This window comes from Geotrypetes seraphini, chromosome 1, assembly GCF_902459505.1.
Source record: "Geotrypetes seraphini chromosome 1, aGeoSer1.1, whole genome shotgun sequence".
Taxonomy (NCBI): domain Eukaryota; kingdom Metazoa; phylum Chordata; class Amphibia; order Gymnophiona; family Dermophiidae; genus Geotrypetes; species Geotrypetes seraphini.
In genome coordinates this window covers 69870859-69894730 of record NC_047084.1, presented here as the reverse complement: position 1 = coordinate 69894730, position 23872 = coordinate 69870859, and the positions used below count along the sequence as shown (strand labels likewise).

At 40.5% G+C, this 23872-nt stretch overlaps 1 protein-coding gene across 1 annotated transcript in view; it reads left to right on the top strand.

Annotated features, from left to right (window-relative positions):
- Positions 1-6837: 6837 nt before the first annotated feature.
- Positions 6838-23872, top strand: part of LOC117354866 (UDP-glucuronosyltransferase 3A1-like) — a 48708-nt gene continuing 31673 nt past the window's right edge. Inside the window, exons 1-3 of the mRNA XM_033932833.1 lie at positions 6838-6945; positions 14909-15010; positions 19998-20115. Of these exons, the coding sequence (XP_033788724.1) occupies positions 6858-6945; positions 14909-15010; positions 19998-20115 (308 nt within the window). The 5' untranslated portion in view covers positions 6838-6857. The remainder of the gene's footprint in view (positions 6946-14908; positions 15011-19997; positions 20116-23872) is intronic.

Sequence of the window (23872 nt, the reverse complement as noted above, 5' to 3'; positions counted from 1 at the left end):
GCTGCGTTTTCCAGTGCTCTCTTTTGTTACTGATCAAAATTCCTCTGCATGATGTGTTGACATGAAAGTCTGCATGCCAAAGTCCTCCTGCTAAGATCAGGCAAGATATTCAAAATGTTGTCTACCTTATCACATTTGGAATTCACAAACTAGATTACAGTTAATGATTTGTGAACTTTGCCATGATTTAACAGAATACTAAATATTAAGAGTTACATTACTGTGGAAGAAAATGATTGAATCTCTTTTTATTGCCTGTTTCTTAAGGGACAGGACTGGGCAACATGAGCCTTATGGTCTATTGAAAAACTATCCAACTGACTGAGGATTTAAATCTCTGGTTCTCATTGTCCGTACTTTTCGTCTCTCTCCAATCATACATTTCCCTCCTCTGCAACCATTTCTTCCTGATCTTACTTCCAATTCTTCAGCTACTTCCATTAACATATCACAATCTCTCTCCAAAGATCCACTGGCCATCCACTTCAGACAAGTACTGTCCAAGTGTTGTTAGACAACTATTGATGGGCCTTTCCACTGAGAAAAGCTGTTTGTAAAAATGAGAATGTTCCTGCCTGTAACTTTTAACTCTGATTGATTTGTTCCCTTTACTAGTTAATAAGAAACACTGTTTAACCAGGTAAAGCATGAAGTAAGTGAATGAAAGATTTACCTTTACACTTAGGGCCAGATTTTATAAACAGTGTCATACCTCTGTCTAACTTAACTACTTTAATTGGTTTTAATTTTATGGTAATTGACTGCGCCATTAAAAAACAAAAACTCATTTTAAAAAGTATGCGCCGATAAACACCTACAAAAGTAAGCATTATAATTGCATCTAAGGAGATGTAGAATGGTGCCTAAGGTCAAAGTAAGCATGGTTAAGGGCGGAGGTGACCTTAGGTGCCATTAGACACGTCCTACTGCAGTCTAGCAGCCAATCAGAGTGCACATTTTTTTTTAAAAACCACAAGGCAGGATGCCTACACTGTAGACATTTGTCGTGGGTCTAGGGAGATAAGTAGGGACACTTAAGCTTACCCAAGGCTGGGGCAAGCATAAGTGGCCATAGGTATTTTCCTAGGGCCACAACAGATGCTGGCCTACATTTCAAATGTTAAAAGTTCAGGGAGTCCTGCCAGCTCAGCTGATTGGGGATTCCCTTGCTGTGATCTGCTCAGCTGGCTGTGTCTACATTTAACATTTGAGGTGCAATTCTCTAACCAGTGCTGGTGATATGGGCACTAGTTAGAGAATCGGGAAGGGGGGGTGTAAGACGTCTGTTTTTTAAGACAGATGAGATTCTGTATAGGACGCCGATACACCATTCTCAGCCGCTTCTTAGGTGGCCACCGAGACTGGCATCCTATACAGAATCAACCCCTGAGACTCCATCAGTCTTAATTCCTTCAGAAGAGTATTCCATAATGAAGGACCAACAACCGTAAAGATCGAGTCTCTATACATCTCCAGTCCAGTTGTTTGAATAAGTGGCAACAAATGATAGTGATAAATAGCATGGAAGTCAACATCTGTCCCATTAAAAAAAAATAAGTCATGCCGAGACCCTGCTGATGACTATCCACTCCACTTCTGTGCTTCCAACTTTGGATGTTTGGTGGGAAACGTCCATATTGGACTTAGACATCCTTTTCAAAAATAGCCTTCTTTATAACTTAAGAATAGCCATACTAGGTCAGACTGATGGTCCATTTGGCCCAGTGTCCTGCTCCAAAAAGTGGCCAATCCAGGTCACAAGTACCTGGTAGAATCCCAAAGAGTTGCAAGATTCATAAGAACATAAGAACATAAGAAATGCCTCCGCTGGGTCAGACCCGAGGTCCATCGCGCCCAGCAGTCCGCTCACGCGGCGGCCCAACAGGTTCAGGACCTGTGCAGTAAATTTCTATCTATACCCCTCTATCCCCTTTTCCAGCAGGAATTTGTCCAAACCTTTCTTAAACCCCAGTACTGTACTCTGCCCTATAACTTCCTCTGGAATTGTATTCCAGGTGTCCACCACCCGTTGTGTAAAGAAGAATTTCCTAGCATTAGTTTTGAATTTGCCTCCTTTCAACTTTTCCGAATGCCCTCTTGTTTTTTTATTCTCTGAAAGTTTGAAGAATCTGTCCCTCTCTACTCTCTCTATGCCCTTCATGATCTTGTAAGTCTCTATCATATCCCCTCTTAATCTTCTCTTTTCTAGGGAAAAGAGTCCCAGTTTTTCTAATCTCTCAGCATATGAAAGGCTTTCCATCCCCTTAATCAGTCGTGTTGCTCTCCTCTGAACTCTCTCGAGCAATGCCATATCCTTCTTAAGGTACGGTGACCAATACTGGACGCAGTACTCAAGATGTGGGCGCACCATTGCCCGATACAGCGGAAGGATAACTTCTTTCGTTCTGGTTTTAATACCTTTCTTGATTATACCTAGCATTCTATTTGCTCTCTTAGCGGCAGCTGCGCACTGTGCTGTCGGCTTCATTGTCATGTCTACCATCACCCCCAAGTCCCTTTCTTGGGCACTCTCATTCAAAAACTTTCCTCCCATCGCATAATTATACCTCGAGTTTTTGCTTCCCACATGCAATACTTTACACTTCCCAACATTGAATTTCATCTGCCATCTCTCTGCCCATTCTCCTAGTTTGTCCAAGTCTCTTTGCAATTCTTCGCAGTCCTCCTTTGTCCGAGCTCTATTGAATAGTTTGGTGTCGTCCGCAAACTTTATTATCTCACACTTCGTCCCTGTTTCTAGATCATTCCATGCCACCAATCTCAGGAATATGTAGTTGTTTTCCCCACATCTATCTTAATAGCAAATTATAGAGTTTTCCTCCAAGAACTTGTCCAAATCTTTAAAAACTGAACAGGGTAACTTACCAAACCCTGCCCTTAGTTGCCCAGGAATAATGACAATTGCACATATATTACCAGTCCAATATTGTTTATTAATATTAACCACAGATTCTTGTATCAAAAGGCATATGTGTAATGGAGACCCATCAGGCATGAAAATTACACCTCTCCTGAATACATGGTCTCAAAGAACCACTCCTGCAAGGTTCACTTATATACTTATGCAATGCCTAGTATGACATCACACTTGTCAACCAATCAACCAAGAGAGGCCGTCCTTAGGTTTGAACAAAGAAATTCCTTTTAACATAGTTACCAGCTCAAAGAAGAGTTTTACAAATTATACACAGCAATTTCTGAATGTATAATACATTAGAGCAGTAGTCTCAAACTCGCAGCCCGCCAAGTACTATTTTGAGGCCCTCGGTATGTTTATCATAATCAAAAAAGTAAAGTAAAACAGTTTCTTGATCATATGTCTCTTTAGCTATAAATTACAATATTATTATTAAGACTGAGCCAAAAGGAAAGATTTATAAACTATAAAGAGTTTTACCTCATGCAAAATTGTCATTTCTTTAATACCTCCAAATACCTCCAAATACCTACAAATCCAAAATGTGACCCTGCAAAGGGTTTCAGTTTGAGACCACTGCATTAGAGGAAAAGTTTGAATCCAAACCCAGTTCTCTATCAGGAACTTGTGCTTTGGAAAAATCTGACAGCTTCAAATTTCACTGACATACAAAAGAACAGAAAGACCCAGACCCCCCCCTTACTGAGAATTTCCTAATATGGGCTTAAAGGAGCCTTGTCTGAAACAGCCTCCTGGAATGTCACAGTGTAGAGAGAATTGCCTAGCTTAAAGGTCAGAGAGGTCAAACTGCAGATGTCTTCTCAGGATTTCTTCAAGTTTAAAATATATAAAATATGTTTTCAAAACCAATTCTCATGTTTAAACATACATTCACATTCATAATCACTCATGGGATCCTATCATCCTTACACAAGCAACACTCATATTTCATTCCTATCTCAGTCCTATTCCATAATTCTTTAAAACATATAAAAGAAAGATTCTTCTCTACCCAGCATTGGAATGCCAGGACCATCTGTTAATACTTAAGCCATGAGGTTTCTCTTATCCAAACAAAGAACACTAGAAACCCAGGCCTTTTTTAAGTGGGGAAAACTTCAGTATGTTTTACACCAAGAAGAGACACAAAGAACGACAGGAAACAAAATGGAGTCAGATTAATACAAAATGAAGTCATTAATACTTCTAGAAGTGTGCTATGTATTACCTGATTTCCCCTATGATCTGGGTTAATCCAGCCCTCCTGGTAACCCCTAGTGATTTTCTGTTATTCTCTAATATTATTTTTCTGGTCTTTGCTGCAATCCATATTCAGATTTGTTTCTATTTGTGTACCAACTTTACATAAGTTTCTATTGGGCGTGGCCTTAACTAACACATATACATGCATCTAACTAGATTTACCCAGAACCATATGAAAAGGTGACATCTCATATGTAGAAAAATCTACACATACTCCACAAACATGTCTTGCACACTATCCATTCCATTACCGCATTATAGTGCCCCTTGTCAGCCAGCCAGTGCCACTACTCAAAATCTAAATAGTTAACTGCTGTTACTACATCCTCCGGCAACAAGTTCCAGAGTTTATTCGTTGATCTCCAAATTCTATAAAGTTCACCACCTACATTGGCACACCTAGCCAATGTAGGTGCCTAACTTAATTAATAGGCCAAATTAGCACCAATCATTAGCACTAGAGAATGACACAGGACAAATTTGTCCCCATCCCCGCAGGAACTCAATTTCCCCGTCCTGTCCCCACAAGTTTTGTCACTGTCCCCATCCCTGCACCATTCCCGTAAGCTCTGCCTTAACCGCACAAGCCTCAGACATTTATGATTTTGCAGATGAGGACGGAGCTTGCAGGAATGGGGCAGGAATAAGTATACTTTGATAGACAGTATATCAAGTACAAAATAAACTTGGAAACTTGGAGCCCCCGTGGGGATGGGAAAAATTTTGTCCCTGTGTCATTCTCTACTTAGCACCTCATAATTGACATTAATTGAAATTGACAGGCACCTAACTTGGTAGGCATGATTCTATAAAGGTTATGTGCCTTGTCCAAAGCATCTACCTAAATGTGGGCATGGTTAGAGGGTGGATTGTGAGCATGTTTTGGAGTTAGGTATCTGTTTTTGACTTAGCCGCCATTGTGGGCCTAACTTAAGTGCACACCTCAAGAAAACCCTGCCATAAATATGGTGTGCCTAAAAGTTAGGACACCTACCAATGCCTAATGCCACTTAGGCAGCACTGAACATGATTCTATTTTTTATAGAATCACACTTAGCACCACCCTAGTAAATGCTGATTTTTTAGCCAATCTATATAGAATCGGGCCCTGAGTGAAAAAAACAGTCTTGTTTGTCATCCCTTTTCTAATGATTCCTAGCATCTTGTTTGCTTTTTTAGCCACCGCATATTGAGCAGAAGGTTTTAGTGTATAGTCTGCAATAACACCCAGATCTTTTTCTTGGATGTTGACCCCCAAGGTGGACCCTAGCATTTGGTAACTCTGATTTGGATTATTCATCCCAATGGGCATCACTTTGCATTTGTCCATGTTAAATTCAGCTGACATTTGGATGCCCAGTGTTCCAATTTCCTAAGGTCTGCCTGCAATTTTTCACAGTCCTCATGCATTATCTTTTTTAATCTTTTAATTGGCAAAGATACCTCATATACAACACGATGTGTAACAACAATATGTAAGACAGTGCATGAATTTTAACAACTTTGAACAGTTTAGTGTCATCTGCAAATCTCTCCCTACCTCCTCTCTTTGTCCAGCATCACTCCGCTCCTCCTCTCGTATCCAGCATCTACTGCCTTCCATCTTCCTAAGCCCCTCATGTCCAGCATCTCCTCTATTTCTCAATTCCCACCTCCCAAATGCTAGAACTTAGCATGACACCTAAACAATATTCTGTAACAGTGTGTGTAAGTGGCATGGTGCTTGAATGATGTGAGAGTATGGGCAAGGACATGGGTATGCCTGTCACATAATGACAGAATAGTATAACATATGTCCCTACCACATTTTACATGATCACAGTACCAGACTGATAATGAGTTACGCTACTGTTCTATAAAGCAAAGGTTCTCAACCCCAGTCTTAAGATGCCATAGCAAATTTGTTTGTTTTATTTGGGAAGAATGCACTTTTTTATATTCACCAGGTGAGGTAGTGTTTTCATACACTCATGGAATGTTCTGCATTAGAGCAAAGGTGTACAGATTACACAACTCCTGAGGCAGGCATTTTTATGCCAAAAGACAGCTCCATATCATTTGCTCCTGGTATTTCTAATAAATTTGTGCTCTACACATCCTTGAGACTTGTGTGCTATTCTTTTTTGAAAGGAAATCTGTATAACCCTCTGCATCCACAGTGGATATGCATGGATAGACTATGCAGATCTATCTTATGCATAGTCATTTAGGGTATCCTGAAAATCTGACTGGCTAGGTGTGTCTGGAGGACTGGGTTGAGAACCACTATTATAAAGGAATCTGGATACCCAGATACTGGTATGTTAGAATAGAACAGCCGTTGCAATCCAGTCCTCAGGGCACACCTTGTCCCATGTATGTTTCAGGATATCCACAATTAATATTAATGAGTTAGATTTGCATGCAGCTGAGGTAGTGTATGCAGATCTATCATATGCATATTCATTATGCATAGCCTGAAATCGGGGCGCCTAAATGGAAGGACCCCTAGATGTACAGTATAATTTCCATTCAATTGGACGCTATAAGGTTAGGGGGGAAAGCAGTGGTGGTTTTTAAAACCGGTCGAATGAGAACGAGAAGGGGGAGGGAGGCGGCGCTAAAAGTTCACGTCCACCCACTTAGTTCTAGTTTCTCCTTCAGTAGCAACAAGAGGATGGTACGAGCAGAAGCAGTGCTTCTGGTCTTTCTGCAGCTTTTCGTGCTGCCGGAGGCTGCCAGGATCCTCAGCATGTCCTTCGTGGGTGAGTGGGTCACATTACTGTGCAGGCAGGTTCGGGGTGCAACTGTTGCAAGGTGTGAAGCAGCGTTATCCGCAGGGTGAGGCCTTCGATTTATTGGGAATCTTGCCAAGGTTGGCTCGGCTATAGATGGGACACTGGGCAGGCATTCTTTATACTGTAGCAGCACGTGTCGCGGTGCCCCGGAACTGCGCTAGACGTATATTAAGAATTCAGATCGGAGCATTTCTCTCTTCTCCCAACCCCTCACCAAGTATATTAATTGCTTCATTAAACTAATGGTTAAGAATGCAGAGAGATCTGAAAGCTAGGAAGAGTTACTGCACACTTGTAATTAAATACCTTTAAAAGTTTCATCTCACATTAGCTTGAAAACAAATTTCTCCCAACTTTTTAATTTTAACACTTATTTCCTCTTTATCTCAATAGTCTTCTTACTTTTCTCTCCTTTTCATTTGACTGTCCATTTCTGCACACAGGTATAAGTGTTAGGAAGCCCTCAGCCTTTCTGACTTAGATCACTACCCCCCACCCCCACCCCCACCCCCACCCCCATCCCAATTAAATCAATAATCATGATCATTCCAAAACATTGCTAGTCAGTTTAGAGAATGGTTCTATAAAAAGCAGTTTTAATATCAGATAAGACATATGGAAACAGATAAGTAAATAAAAATACTGTACTGTACAAGTTATCAAAGGCATGGAAAGATTACTACAGTACTCTAATTTGATTGGAACAAATATGATTGATCAAAACACATTGTTCAGTAAAACAACATGAACATCCTAATGCCAATTCCTTGGCAAAATACTTTCAAGATAAGAATCAATTACTTTTAACTGAAAAGTTAGAATTAGAGGTATATATATGAATAGATGCTGGTCCTCTTTTGAGCAGCTTAATTTTGAGGAAACATTATTGAAAACATTTTTAAATCTTTCTGTGCTCTGGATAGCTGTCCAAATTATCTGTTGAGTAATCCACCCAAGGATATTGTATTTTGGATTATGACCTTGCTTAATATTGCCCTTACGAGGGGATTTTTTTATAATTCCATTGGAGAGATTGTTTTAACACCAATTCCAAAGGGAACCAGTTTAGATCTTTCTAGTGTATCTATAGATCAGTAGCCAGCATTCAATTATTTACTAAATTTTTATGCGTGAGGTAACAATGGATAAACAGGTATCCAATTACATTGACAAATTTCAATTCTTGTACAATCCCACTCAATTCCTGAACAAATCCTTTCTGTGGGGACAGCTCTGGCTATGGGAGATTGCAGACTTAATGGGCAAAGTCTATTTCCAGAGAGTTGGCTGCTTTGCAGTGCACCTACCTGGACAGCCTGCATTTACTGATTGGGGCTCAGGGACCGTTCCCTTGGGAGCATGGCTCATGCAAGGTTCACCCGCTAGTGTGTTTGAGCACAGGCTGCTTGACTCCATGGCAGTGTGCTCAGGATTGGGGCTGATGGCATTCTTCCACTTCTTAACATGTGCAGCATTTCCTGGTGAGGTGGAGGTCTCCGGCCGAGTCAGAAGACCAGAAGTCAAGGTTCCAACGCTCCTTAATAATTTTAATAATAATAATAATTTTAATTTTATATACCGCCAAAGCCATGAAAAGTTTGAGGTGGTTTACAACAAGAAGCGCTGGACAATCAGCGAAGAGGTCAACAATTCAAAGACATCTATACAATCTTATATAAAGGAAGAAGTAGAAAGCTATATAATTCTTAAGGTTAATGGTTGAATTTGCAATGCTATAAAATTCTTAGTTTACAAATTGATTGAACAAACTCGTTTTTATCAATTTTCTAAAATTGAGGTAGGTTGAGGAGTGCGTGATAACGTTACTCAGCCAATCGTTCCTTTTGCCTGCCTGGAAGGCGAGGATTCTGGCCAGGATCTTTTGTAGTGGCAGGCCTTTATTGTTGGGTAGGTGAACAGATGTATTCTTCGTGTGGGCCTAATAGAACTTGCCAGATTAAATTGGGAAACTAGGTAAGTGGGGGCCAGACCAAATATTGATTTATAACACAGACAAGAGAACTTAAACAGAATTCACGCCTCCAGGGGCAGCCAATGGAGTTTTTGATAATAGGGGCTTATGTGATCCCATTTCTTCAGCCCAAAAATCAGTCAAACTGCTGAATTTTGAATGACTCTGAGTCTTAGAATGGTTTTTTGAAGGATCCCAAGTAAATGATGTTGCAATAATCGAGCATCCTTAAGATGGAAGATTGAACCAGTAAGCGGGAAGATGCTGCATCAAAAAGTATTTTCTGATGGTTCTGAGTTTCCAAAGTAACGAGAAGCATTTTTTAACCAGTAAATCTGTGTGAGCATTTAGAGTAAGGTGGCGGTCCAGAGTCACTCCCAGAATTTTAATGAAATGGTCAATAGGGAAGACCTGACTGTTCAAGGAGATCGATGGGTCTTTGATTTTGTCGTTAGGGCTTGCCAGGAAAAATTCAGTTTTGTCTGTGTTGAGCTTCAATTTGAAGTCGGTCATCCATAATTCAATTTGTTTTAGAATGAATGATATATGAATCTTTGTCTCGGAGATCAGAGTAGTAATATAAAGATAGCAGATATAAATTTGAAAAAAAGAGAAATAACAAATCACTTTACAAATTAACAACTAAAAATAAAATGAAAAATGAAAAATAAGATAATATCATTTTATTGGACTAATACATTTTTTAATTAGCTTTCAGAGATCAAACCCTCTTTCCTTAGGTCAATAAAGTATACTACTGTTATAGTATCCTGTCCTGACCTGAGGAAGGAGAATTTGGTCTCTGAAAGTTAGTCAAAAATGTATTAAAATTAGTCCAATAAAATGATCACCATATTTTCATTTTCTATTTCTAAATATTTATCAACACAGCTATAATACTACTTTATCCTAAAGCAAAAAAATAGTAATTTTTCTACCTTTGTCATGTGGTTTTTGCTTTCCTCATCTTCTTGTCATTCTCTTTCTTCCATCCACTGTCAGCCCCTTCCAGAAACTGTCTGTCTCCCCCTGCCATTTCTCCTCTTGACCCCCCACCCCCTTTGGTCTGGCATCCATCATCTTCTCTCTGTTCCCTCATGGTCTTGCATCTCTCTCCTTTCATCTCTCTTTCCCTCACCCCTGTGGTTTTTAGCATCTCTCTCTTCTCAGTTCCTCCACTCAGATCTGATATCTCTATCTCCTTCCCCATTCTCTGGCATCTCTCTCTCTCCTCTCTCTTCCCTTTCCTTTTCTTCTCTGGTCTTCCTTCTCTATTTTCTGTCTCTGTCTAAATTAAATTCTTTCTTACTATGCAGTCCTCAGTTTCCCTCTTTTCACTGTGTCTACCCACAGCATGCGACCTCTTTCTTTCACCCCTCCACTATCTCACTAACTCTATCTTCTTCCCCCATCCAGCATATGTCTTTTTTCTTTATCCCCTCCTTCCATCCAGTATGTGTTCTCTTTCTCCACTTTCATTCAGCTTCTGCCCTCTTCTCTCTACTCCTTTTCCCCACTTCCATCATCTGCCCACTTCTCTCAATCTCTCCATCCACCCCAGGCCCATCTCCCTCCCTTCCTCTCACCTTTCTTTCTGATTTTGGCAACAAGATCAGCAATGGGCCCCCCCCCCCCAAATGACGGCACTCAAGATCGGCAACGGGTCCCCCCACGATGACACTCAAGATCTACAACAGGCCCCCGCCGGCATCAACAACACTTCAGATCAGCAACATGATACTCAATCCAAAGCGTCCCTCAATCCAAAGCTTCCCTCTGATGCGAACAAATACCTGGCAAAAAACCCCAAATAGTAGCAACATTCCATGCTATTAATCCCAAGTCAATTAGTGGCTTCCCCCATGTCTGTCTGAATAGCAGACTATGGACTTTTCCTCTAGGAACTTGTCCAAGCCTTTTTTTAAATCAGCTATGTTAACCACTCTTACCACATCCTCTGACAATGCATTCCAGAGTTTTAACTATTCTCTGAGTAAACAAATATTTACTTCTATTGGTTTTAAAAGTATTTCCCTGTAGCTGAGTGTCCCCTAAACTTTGTAAAAAATTGATCTACATGTACCCCTTCTACAACACTCGGGATTTTGTAGACTTCAATCATACTTCCCCTCAGCTGTCTCTTTTTTTAAACTGAAGAGCTCTGACATAAGAATAGCCTTACTGGGTCAGACCAATGATCAATCTAGCCCAGTATCCCATCTTCGTGGAGGCCAATTCAAGTCATAAGAACCTGTCAAAAACCCAAATATCAGCAGCATTCCATGCTATCAACCCATGTCTGTCTCAACAGCAGACTATGAACTTTTCCTCCAGGAATCTGTTCAAACCTTTTATAAAACCAGCTACATTAACCGCTCTTACCACATCCTCTGGCAATGCATTCCAGAGCTTAGCTATTCTCTGAGTGAAAAAATATTTCCTCCTATTAGTTTTAAAAGTATTACTCTGTAACTCTGAATGTCCCCTAGTCTTTGTAAATCTTGATGCAGTAAAAAAATCGACCCACTTGTACCCATTCTACACCACTCAGAATTTTGCAGACTTCAATCATATCTCCCCTCAGCTGTCTTTTCCAAGCTGAAGAGCCCTAACCTCTTTAGTTTTTCCTCATACAAGAGGAGTTCCATCTCCTTTATCATCTTTGTCGCTCTTCTTTGAACTTTTTCTAGTGCCACTATATCTTTTTTGAGATAAGGAGATCAGAACTGAATGCAATATTCAAGGTGAGGTCGCACCATGAAGCGATACAGAGGCTTAGTCTTGTTTACCATCCATTCTCTAATAGATAGTGGATGCTGTGGATGAGCAAACTGGATTGGCCATTTGGCCTTTATCTGCCTTAATGTTTCTATGTTTCCTCCATAGCTGATGATAGGAAAAGTCCTCCAAAGGATAAGGACCCACAAGGGGCAAGTAATTCTAGTGCCCCGTACTGGCCGAAGAGGTCATGGTACATAGACCTGGTGTGTCTACAAAGGGGCAAGGGGCTTAGGCTTCTCTGTCATATGAGACTCCTTTCACAAGGCCCAATTGCCCTGGAGGATCCAGACCACTATGGTCTTACGGCATTGCCCTTGAGCACAAACCTGTGGTGTGAAAAGGCTATTCAGACTTGGTAATAACCACCCAGCTAAGATGTAAAAAGCAGTCCACTGTGGCAGCTTATATGGGGAGTGTGTGGCGCAGTGGTTAAAGCTACAGCCTCAGCACCTTGGGGTTGTGGGTTCAAACCCACGCTGCTCCTTGTGACCCTGGGCAAGTCACTTAATCCACCCATTGCCCCAGGTACATTAGATAGATTGTGAGCCCACTGGGACAGACAGGGAAAAATGCTTGAATACCTGAATAAATTCATGTAAACCGTTCTGAGCTCCCTTGGGAGAACGGTATAGAAAATAAATAAATTAAAATTAAAAAAAGCTTAGAAGTGTTTCCACAGCTGGTGCAGTCAGAGACACACAGATCTGACTAAGGCTTCAATTGTCATGGCTCGATAAAGGTCTTGCATTGGGTTTTTTCAGGATACAGATAGTGGGTCTTTCCTGCTTTAGAGGGCCAAACATCGGAACTTGGCTTCTTATCCAGATGTGTCCAGATTTTTTAATGGAGAATTGCATCTTCACCCCACCAGCCCTTTCCATCCTGGAATCTTAATCTTGTCCTGCTGGCACTAGCTCAGGTTCCTAGGAGCCCTTGGAGGAGGCCTCACTCATGGACCTAACAGTCAATACTGTGTTTTTAGTGGCCGTAACTTCAGCTAGAAGGGTATCAGAATTGTAGGCTCTGTCCTACAGGGAACTCTTCCTCAAGATTTTGGAGACTGGTGTGTCGTTTCAAACGGTACCTTCCTTACTGAAGGTAATTCCATTTTTCACTTAAACCAGGAAGTGCATCTCCTGGCCTTTTTTCCCTCCAGGCAAAGATGGAAGCCAAGATCCTGAAATGTCTGGATGTCCATAGAGGAGTTATTCATTATTTAGAGATGACAAACAAGTTTTGCCTGTTGCATCATCTCTGTGTTCCTGGATGCAGCACGACAGGAATGGTCAGCATCCAAGGCAACCATTTCTAGATGGATTTGACTAGAAATTTCTTTCACTTATATTGGGAGTGGAAAACAGTCTCTCGTGGGAGTAAAGGCATACTCCACAAGAGGGGTGATATCCTGGCTGGAAGCTAGAGCTGTCTCACCTGAAGAAATTAGGGCAGCTATATGGTCTCGCCTCCACACTTTTATCAACTTTTACAGGGTGGATGTAGCAGCCAGAAGGGATACAGAGTTTGGTTCTGTGGTAGCAGCAGGCTCACTTGTCCTTCCCTAGGTACTGGGGACTCCTTTGGTGTGTCCCGTTGGTCAATACTGATACTCCTGTTGCACTAGAATGCAAGATTAAACTCTAACCTTTGCTAATCTTCTTTGTTGTAAACAGGAATATCAGTCTTGACACCTGCCCTGTCAGTTAGCCTGTTTTTTGTCTCACACATGTCTGGAGGGTCAGACGTCTTGTTTACTTCCATTGCCCTTAATGGTCAGGGAGGAGAAGAATTTATTACAGTAGAGTAAAATTTACAAATTGAGTAACTTTCTAATGGCTGATGCAGGTTGCACACAAGTTTCATTTTACCTTGTTATGCATTTCAAAATGTTTTAATTAATGCTGTTTTTGTTGAGCAGAACAGACTTGTGTTATCTCAGAGAGAATCCGCGCATCCCCTCTCTCTCTTTTTGTACCCATTCTAGGGCTAACTCACTGCTTTGATACAGACTGAGGAAATCTAGCACAGCCTGGAATGAGAGGAGGAGGAGCTGAAGAATATGTAAATTAGGCTCTCTAAAGACTTCACAGAAAGGGAAGGTAAATACCCACTCCCATTGGTCAAGACTGATATTCTTGTTTACAAGAAAGAAGATTAGCAAAGGTAAGAACCTAATCTTCCATTCCACAAGCAACTAGGAGGCATGCCCATGCCCCCTATGCATGTATGCCTCTTTGCAAATATGTGCTAATGCATCTATGTGTTATTTTATAGAATAGTGTACATACTGTACTTAAATGCCAATTATCTCTGCACATATGAGCTAATGCATCTATGTGTTATTTTATAGAATAGTGTACATACTGCACTTAAATGCCAATTATCTCTGCACATATGAGCATGTGAGCATTCGCACAATTAATAGAATTAATTATTAATTAATAGAATTATCTGAAGAATCCATTTATTTTGCTTCAGAATTTTTCAGTGCTAATATTATCTCAGAAACTTAGAGCAGGTTTAATTATTTTGCTCATTTGAACTTCCTCGTTTGATTACATGCCTTCTAGCCTACATTCCAAAAGGAAGCAGCTTTATGCAATTACTGTATGCATGTCTGTTCCAAAATAACTTTTCTAACTACACCAAACTTTCAGCACAAGTGAAGGGATCTAAGTGAATCGAGGGAGGAGGGAGATTCGTATAAAGCCAGGTGTGTGAGTGCCTTTTGAAAGTAAACTTACTTTGTCCTGCTTCTTGTTTTTATTTATTAGAGCTTTGTTGACTTTAAATTTCAGTTGCTGATCCTGCCAAGTAGATTTTGTAAAGAGCATTTGGGTGCAAATTAGATCAGTACTGAATAGCATATTTTACTATTCGGCCAAATACGAATATTGGACATTAAGATTTAACATAACAAATAATAAGAACATAGTGAAATCAGAGATCAAGATTTATTTCTGTAGGATTTAGCATGGTAGAGCAGATTATTCATGTTCAAATTTAAATCACTATTTGACCAAATTCAAATAATGTATTTGAGGCCAAATCGAATCAAATACAAATATTCAGTACAGCCCTAGTGCAGAGTCCTCTTGTAACTTGATGGAACCAGCATGAAAATCTTTTCTTTTTAAGAGCTGTATGTCCAACTTCTCATCACTTCTTATATCCTAACAGGAGGCAGCCATTATCTTATCTTTAATGAAATCTCCCGTGTTCTGCATGAGAGGGGTCATGAAGTAAGACTGTTAATGCAAAAAGACAGTGCCTTGATCACAGGTAAAGTAAAACCAGAGAAAGTTAAATAGTAAATATTTTAGAATGTTTTATAATGGAGATACTTCAATATGCCCTGTAATTCACACAGATGGTTTAAGCTCTGAACATTGAGCTCTTAAACCAGAGCTTCTCAAACTGTGGGTTAGGACCCCAAATGAGGTCACAAAACCTGCCTTTGGGTTCACAGCCTAAGTGGGCTGTCTATAGATGCATTGTTAATCTGCACTTCTAGAGGGTCAGAGTTTTATTTGGGGGGTCACAACTACAGAAAGATTGGGAAGCACTGTCTTAAAGAGTGTAGATTACTCACTGCTTCAGTTACTGAACATGAAATGTTTGTCACTGCAATATGCTCTCCCACCTTATGGAGCGAAGAAGTGGCCTAGTGGTTAGAGCAGCCACCTCAGTAGCCTGAGGTTGTGAGTTTGATACCCACTGCAGCTCCTTGTGACTTTGGGCAAGTCACTTAACACTTCATTGCCCCGGGTACAAAATAAATACCTGTAAAATATGTAAACTGCTTTGAAAGGGTATATAAAGTTCCATCCTCTTTACCTACTACTTTGGCATGAAGTGTAGGACCTCTTGTTTACTCAACGATGTGCTCTCTCTTCTCCTTCCACTCCTTTGGTTGGTGGAGCACAGGCTGCTGGCCCACCACAATACTCGGCTTCTGTATGGGTCCCTATTTATTCTGGTAGTTCGTTGATCTCCTTGACCCTTCATTCCATACTGCAGTAAAGCAAAATAACATATTAATATAAGTACTTAATCCTAAAATCATAGCTTGCATGGTCAAAGCAGTTGAAGGTGTGAAACAGGTTGAATTATAGGTTTTAGGGAAGTTTATTTTTTCATTAAGGAGAAGGAACCTGCCTGGTATGTGGTGCACAGGAGCTAGTGAGCACGAGGGAGCAGCAGAGTGTTTGGGTTCCAGGAGCAGGACTGTGACAACACACCCAAACCCACACTGCTGCCGACCCAAATTCTGCTAAACAAGCAGAGGTGGGGTAGGTGGTGCTGGACTATAAAGGAATATTTCTGTATTAGTTTTAACTATTTGACAGCATGCAGCCGCTCCGCCCTATTGCTACCGCCTGAAAGGATAGGAACTGAAGGATTTAACTCAGGGAAAGAGTCTTTCTCCCAGGCGGCCCCTAACTGCCGCCTGAAAAGAAAGATGAGGCCGTGGGTAGCAACAAGGCAAATTGGCCCAGCAAGCAACTGGAAATCCTATCCTAATACCAGCTCCAAGCTGGTGTTAGGGTTTGAAGCAGTAAGAGCAGGGTTTGACTTGTGCGCTTTTTCTGCTATCAGGAGGAATACCACGCACCTCGTTTACATCTGTTTGACTAACATTTGCATGTCATTTGCACTAATCTTCAGTTTTAACACTGTTCCCTGCACTGGTACCATCTGAACATGTTTTCAGTCTAATGCCAATACCAGTCCGGCGCTAATTGCCTCTAGTGCTTGGCATTAGGTTCTATTAGTCTCTTACTTTCCAACCCTGGGCAAGTCACTTACTCCTCTACTGCCCCAGGTACATTAAATGGATTGTGAGCTCCCCGGGACAGATAGGGAAAATGCTTGAAGTACCTATATTTAAACCACTTTGAGTGTGATTGTAAAAATCTACAAAAATTCTGTTGGCCTAATGAAAGGTATTTCAACATGCAAAATATCTGTCAGCTGTGCAGGATAAATTGTTTTTGATGCACACTATCTATTGCAATATCTGATGGTCAGGATTTATAAATATGTCATAAGGACATAAGAATAGCCTTACATGGTCAGACCAATGGTCCATCAAGCCCAGTAGCCTGTTCTCACGGTGGCCAATCCAGGTCACTAGTACCTGGCCAAAACCCAAAGTGTAGCAATATTCTATGCTCCCAATACAGGGCAAGCAGTGGCTTCCCCATGTCTGTCTCAATAACAGACTATGGACTTTTCCTCCAGGAACTTGTCCAAATCTTTCTTAAAACCAGCTACGCTATCCGCTCTTACCATATCCTCTGGCAACGCATTCCAGAGCTTAACTATTCTCTGAGTGAAAAAAATTTCCTCCTGTTGGTTTTAAGAGTATTTCCCTGTAACTTCATCGAGTGTCCCCTAGTCTTTGTAATTTTTGATGGAGTGAAAAATCGATCCATTTGTACCCGTTCTACTCCACTCAGGATTTTGTAGACTTCAATCATATCTCCCCTCAGCTGTCTCTTTTTCAAGTTGCTTGTTTTAGTCTTTCCTCATACGAGAGGACTTCCATCCTCTTTACCATCTTGGTCGCTCTTCTTTGAACCTTTTCTAGCACCACTATATCTTTCTTGAGATAAGGAGCCAGAATTGAACGCAATACTCCAAATGAGGTCGCACCATGGAGTGATACAGGGGCATTATGACATTCTTAGTCTTGTTAACAATCCCTTTTTTTAATAATTCCCAGCAAACTGTTTGTTTTTTGACCGCCGCCACACATTGGGCGGAAGGTTTCATCGTATTGTCTACAATGACACAAAGATCCTTTTCTTGGGCTCTAACCCGTAAGGTGGACTCTAGCATCCAGTAACTGTGATTCAGGTTAGTCTTCCCAATGTGCATCACTATGCATTTGTCCACATTAAATTTCATCTGCCACTTGGATGCCCAGTCTTCCAATTTCCTAAGGTCTGCATGCAATTTTTCACAATCCGCATGCGTTTTAACAGCTTTGAACAGTTTAGTGTCATCTGCAAATTTAATCACTTCACTCGTCGTTCCAATTTCCAGATCATTTATAAATAAGTTAAATAGCACCGGTCCCAGTACAGACCCCTGCGGCACTCCACTGTTACTCTCCTCCATTGAGAAAAATGACCATTTAATCCTACCCTCTGTTTTCTATCCAATAACCAATTCCTAATCCACAACTGAACTTTGCCACTTATCCCATGACTCTTTAATTTTCTCAGGAGCCTCTCATGAGGAACTTTATCAAAAGCTTTCTGAAAATCTAGATACACTATATCAACCGGCTCACCTTTATTCACATGTTTATTCACACCTTCAAAGAAGTCATGCAACTTTGTGAGGCAAGATATCCCTCGGCTGAACCCATGCTGACTCCATCTCATTAAATCATGTTTGTCTATTTGTTCCACAATTTTATTTTTTATAATCGTTTCTACCATTTTGCCCGGCACCAAAATGAGGCTTACCGGTCTATAATTTTCAAGATCTCCCCTGGAGCCCTTTTTAAAAATCAGCAAAACATTGGCCACTCTCCAATCTTCAGGTACTAGAGACAATTTTAGTGACAGGTTACAGATCACTAACAGCAGGTCAGCAATTTCATGTTTGAGTTCTTTTAGTACCCTGGAATGTATATAATCCAGTCCTGGTGATTTATCACTTTTTAACTTGTCGATTTGGCTCAGTACATCTTCCAGATTCACTAAGATTTCTTTCAGTTCCTCCGCATTATCACCCTTGAAAACCATTTGCAGTTCAGGTAGATCTTTTACGTCTTCTTCCGTAAAGACCGAAGCAAAGAATTCATTCAGTCTTTCCACTATGGCTTTATCCTCCCTGAGCACCCCTTTTGCTCCTTGGTCATCCAACGGTCCCACAGATTCCCTCACAGGTTTTATGCTTCTGATATACCTTAAAAAATTGCTTTGATTTTTTGCCTCTTTTGCAAGTTTCTCTTCATATTCTTTCTTAGCTGTCTTTATCAATGCTTTGCATCTAACTTGCCAGTGCTTGTGTTTCTTCTTATTTTCTTCATTCAGATCCTTTTTTCCATTCTTTAAAGGATGTTTTTTTGGCTCTAATATTCTCTTTCACTTCACCTTTTAACCACGCTGGAACTCATTTCCTCTTCCTTCCACCTTTGCTGATACATGGAATACATCTGGTCTGGGCTTCCACGACGGTATTTTTAAATAATATCCATGCCTGGTTTACAGTCCTAACCTTTGCAACTGATCCTTTTTGGTTCTTTTTAACCATTTTTTTCTCATTTTATCATAGTCGCCCTTTCGAAAATTAAACACCCCTACAGTAGATTTCTTTTGCAATGTTACTCCCAGTATCAGCTCAAATTCAATCACGTTATGATCACTGTTTCCCAGCGGACCCAACACAGTTAATTCCCATACTATGTCTTGCATGCCACTAAGGACCAAATCTAAAATAGCACTCCTCTCGTCGGCTCCCAAACCAGTTGCTCCAAGAAGCAGTCGTTTATGACATCTAGGAATTTTACCTCCTTAGCACTCCCCGATGTAACATTTAACCAGTCAATGTTGGGGTAATTGAAATCAAAGAAAAAACAAAAATTATATTTAACACAGTAATGATCACTCCACTAACCACTGTGTAGTACAATACAGGGTGAGAGAAAATCACAGTATATTGCACTCAGCTCAACATAGCATATATATATATATATATATATATATATATGGAGAAAAAAGCCTCAGTTACTGCTTCATGGGCTCAAAAAAAACTCCACATCAATATTTTCTGCAATTCTATCACAATGTCCATATACTGTTTCATCCACAGGATCAGTCAGCTATGTTGAGTTGAGTGCAGTACACTGCGATTTTCTCTCATCCTGTATTGTACCAGGGATCTTAAAGTCCCTCCTTGAGGGCCGCAGTCCAGTTGAGTTTTCAGGATTTCCCCAATGAAGATACATTGAAAGCAGTGCATGCACACAGTGGTTAGTGGAGTGATCATTACTGTGTCAAACATAATTTTTTGTTTTTTCTTTGATATTTGAATTATGTTATACTGATATATAGTAATTGAAATCACCCATTATTATAGTGTTGCCCATTTCTCCAGCTTTCTTAATCTCTAAAAACATTTCTTCATGTCTGCTCATTTTGTCCCGGGGGACGGTAGCATAACCCAACCTTTATATTCCTTCCCTTCACACATGGAATTTCTATCCATAAGGATTCCACACTGCTATCTATGTCAATTTCCTGTATTCTAGGTACAGATCTTAATAAAGAATCCAAGGATTATCAGATTACCATGTTGTCAGAGAATGAATATGTGAAGGAATTCAATAAATGGTTCTTAGAAATGCAAAAGGAATTTTTAAAGGGCAGGTAAGTGTATACTATTCTTAAGCAGACAGAGGTAACTGTACAAATGAGACATTTGAGTTTGTTGTGTGCTATATTTGTCAGGGTCAGTTTTAGAAATGCTGGGGCCCAAGGCAGAAATAAAGGAGGGGGGTCCCTCTTCTACCTGCCTGTCTCCCAATTTCCCCACCCACCTTTATATGACTCCTTCACACACAAAACAAACAGACAGGCCTTCACCAAATTTAGAACAATGGATCACAAATTAGAAATAGAAATATGAATGCCAAAGCAGAACTGGAAATCCCAAAAAGTTAAACTCGGCAAGTACTGTACTTCATTTTGAACACAATCAGTGGCATAACCATGAGAGGAGGCTGGACGTCCCACTTTGAACTTAGGCCCCCTCAAATGAACATCTCTCTTGCTGTAGCTGGTGGGGATTCCCAAGCCTCATCAACTGACGGCCACTCCCCCCACTTCCTCAGGTCCTTTTCAAGTTCTGCAGCTGGTAGCAATATTGCAGAGCTGTTGCTGCTGTCTGCCCTCCTCACTGCCCCCGCTGGCTTTCATGCATGCATGAAAGCAGTGGCAGCTTGAGGATATTGCCATTAGCTGCAAAGCTTGGAGATTTCTGGTTGCCAGACTGGAGGAAGATGTCTTCATTTGGCAGGGCTTGGGAATCCCAACGTGCTCAAGTACCTGTATTTATATATTGCACTCAGGCCAGGAGAAACTTTGGTGCCCATTCACTAATTTTGGGCTCCAGTCCCTCCCCAAAATCAGCTGTATGACTATGCCACTGAACACAATACAAAAATAATTGTGATGCACATATCCCAAAACCAAAATATTCCAGTTAATAAATTCAAAATAAAACAATTTGTTACAGCGTTTTGGGAATGGGTTAAGTACTTTGTTTCTGAGGTATTGATTGAATGCTGTCTGCTGAATGTCACCCCCTCTGGCATTACTGCCCCACCAGCGCAAATGGGTCACACAAGTAGTGACAGCTAGCCACCTTGGAAACGGCAGGAACTCCCCTTTTTGGATGGTATCCTTGAGAGAGTATACCATATATCTTTGATGTCCAAATTAACAGCTCTTCCTAGAAATAGGCTCTCTCATTTCCAGAAAGTTTGGGCTCCCTTTCTTGCATGGAGTGACAAATTTCAACCTGTGCTGTTTTAAGATTTTCATCTAATGCTGGCACTCACACTACACACCCTCATTATTTAGAGCTTGTTATATCATACAGGGAGGGGGGAAGGGGGGTGGTCTGGGTAGTGGTAGAGGGATACTTTCAGTATTGACAGTATTCTTAGGTTCGTAGACTCTCTTTAGGCGACATTGTCTAAAACCTATGGTATTATGCTGATGGTACTTTTATGTCCTTTTGCTATTGTCTGGTGTAATACAGCCTTTTTCTTGTATTTCGCTTCATATGGTTCAATAAAGTTTATACATTTTAAAAAATAAATAATAAAACAATTTGTTCTACCTTGTTGTCTGGACGTTTTGTTTTTCCATCATCTTGGTCCCAGTTTCTCTTTCTGCTTTTTGTCTATCTTCTACTAATTCTCTTTCTACTGTCTGCTGTCCATTTTATTCTCCTCATTTGTTCCATTCCCTCCTTATGCCTGTCTCCAACATATTGAATTTTTCCTTTCAGCTTTCCTAACTTTTTCTTTTCAGCCTCTGTTCACTCAAATCTTGCCCTCGTTCTTACCCTTCTTCTTTTTAAATTTTGAGCTCTCTCTCAATTCTCCATCTCCTCTCAATTCTCCATCTCTTCTCATCTATCTCCTCACTCCTTTCCCAGCCTCTGATGAGGCGCTTTTGAACCTGGGCGTGGCAGCCTATTAAAAATGCTCAGCTATGTGGTGGAATGGGCAAGCATGAAAAATAAAATAGCCATTATATTTTCCTTCCATTGCTCTGGATTTACTAGTCAGGGTTTGTTTATAAGATAAGGACCTATCCAAGGGCAAAGGAGGAGGGTTTAAATGGCTAGATAAAATTATAATTGGAGAAGCCAGAACACAAACCAGATAAGACAAACAGGGGATAATATATTAATCCAAATATGTGTTTTGTGCTGAGGTCACTGGAAACAGGAGTAGGCCTTCTCTCATGTTACTAGAATTAATATATAAGCTCTGTTGAAGACCAGAGAAGATACACACAGGCTGTAGCTTAGTTTTATGAAGTCCCATTGTTTCAATGTGTGCCCAGTCTGGTCTCCAGAGACCTGCAGAACAGATAAGGTTTGGCTTTTGATCTGGTTGCTACAGAGATGGACTTTTCTTCTTACTACAGAGATTACATTCAAGGGAAGGGGGTTCCCTCTCCTTTTTTGCAGGGTAAAGTTAGAAATGCTAATTGGATATACAAAATGATGAATTAAATTTTAGTAAACTAATAACATAGGGACTTTTATATTTAAGGGTTCAGATTGAAATATAATTACCTCTAACAATTGTACTGGAGGATGCATATAGGAAAATGTAGGGTTTGTGGGAGTGGATTGGCCACTCCCCTTTTCTTTCACTGAGACACGGGATTTTCAGTGCATGCTCTTAAATGACTCAGTCAAGCAAGAGCAAAGTGGAAATGTCCAATCAGAATGGTGCACAAAAAGAAATGTCTTTCAACTCATCTGATAAATCCAATGATCTTTATTCATCCAAACCAATTCAAACATCCAAAGCAACTCAACGACTCGACATGATCATGTTTCGGCCATCCGGCCTGCATCAGGAGTCTTAGGAGTCTTTGGGTATCAAATGGTCTTTAAAATAACAAGTGGACTAAAGTAAAATGTTCATGCCGTTGCTCCAAATCTACAGCACTGCAAAACAACTCAATCGGATGGCCGAAACATGATCATGTCGAGTCGTTGAGTTGCTTTGGATGTTTGAATTGGTTTGGATGAATAAAGATCATTGGATTTATCAGATGAGTTGAAAGACACTTTTTTGTGTGCACCATTCTGATTGGACATTTCCACTTTGCTCTTGCTTGTTCGATTTTGTGGAATTGGTTCCCCTGTTTTATTGTGCTTAAATGACTCAGTAACATGGGAGCAGTAGTTTGACTCTTAAAGAGAAATGATTTAAAGCTGTGTGAACGGATAATATTTCCTCTGTGAGTATATTATATTGTAATACTTTTTCCTGATTTCTTCTGTACCTTTTCTTTATTAGATAAGCTAGTATTAAAATGTAACTTTTAAGAATTCTTGTGTGAGGGGGACGGACTCTCCCCCAATATACATACAAGCGCCTTATATGGTATCAAGTATTCATGACCAATTAGATGCAGGCAGTAAAATGTCATCATGTATTAGGTATATTTAAGTGAACCTAGCAGAACAGAATTTTGAGGGCGTTAAGTCAGGGAAATTGCATTTATACTACCTGATTTGCAATGTGCCTCCATTGTACAAATGAATGTCTTGAAACAGGACTGTTTGTAAACTTTGAATAAAAAAAATATTTGTTGGGGAATATTTGTACAATTATCATCATTTCAGTGCACCTATGAGCAGGGTAGAACCAAAACTCTGCTCACCTCCCAAGTACTCACTGTTCTTGCACTCATCTTGTCATCTCCCTTTTGACTTCATCCAAATGGCTCACCACTTTCAGAATACTCCTCCCTCTCTCCACTGGCTATATCTCCCTGTCCCTTTTTTCCATCCCCTAGCACAGGCCTGCACAACTCAAAAATGATCTGGGGTCACATCAAAGTCGGAAAATATAGCGAGGGCCACAGGTAG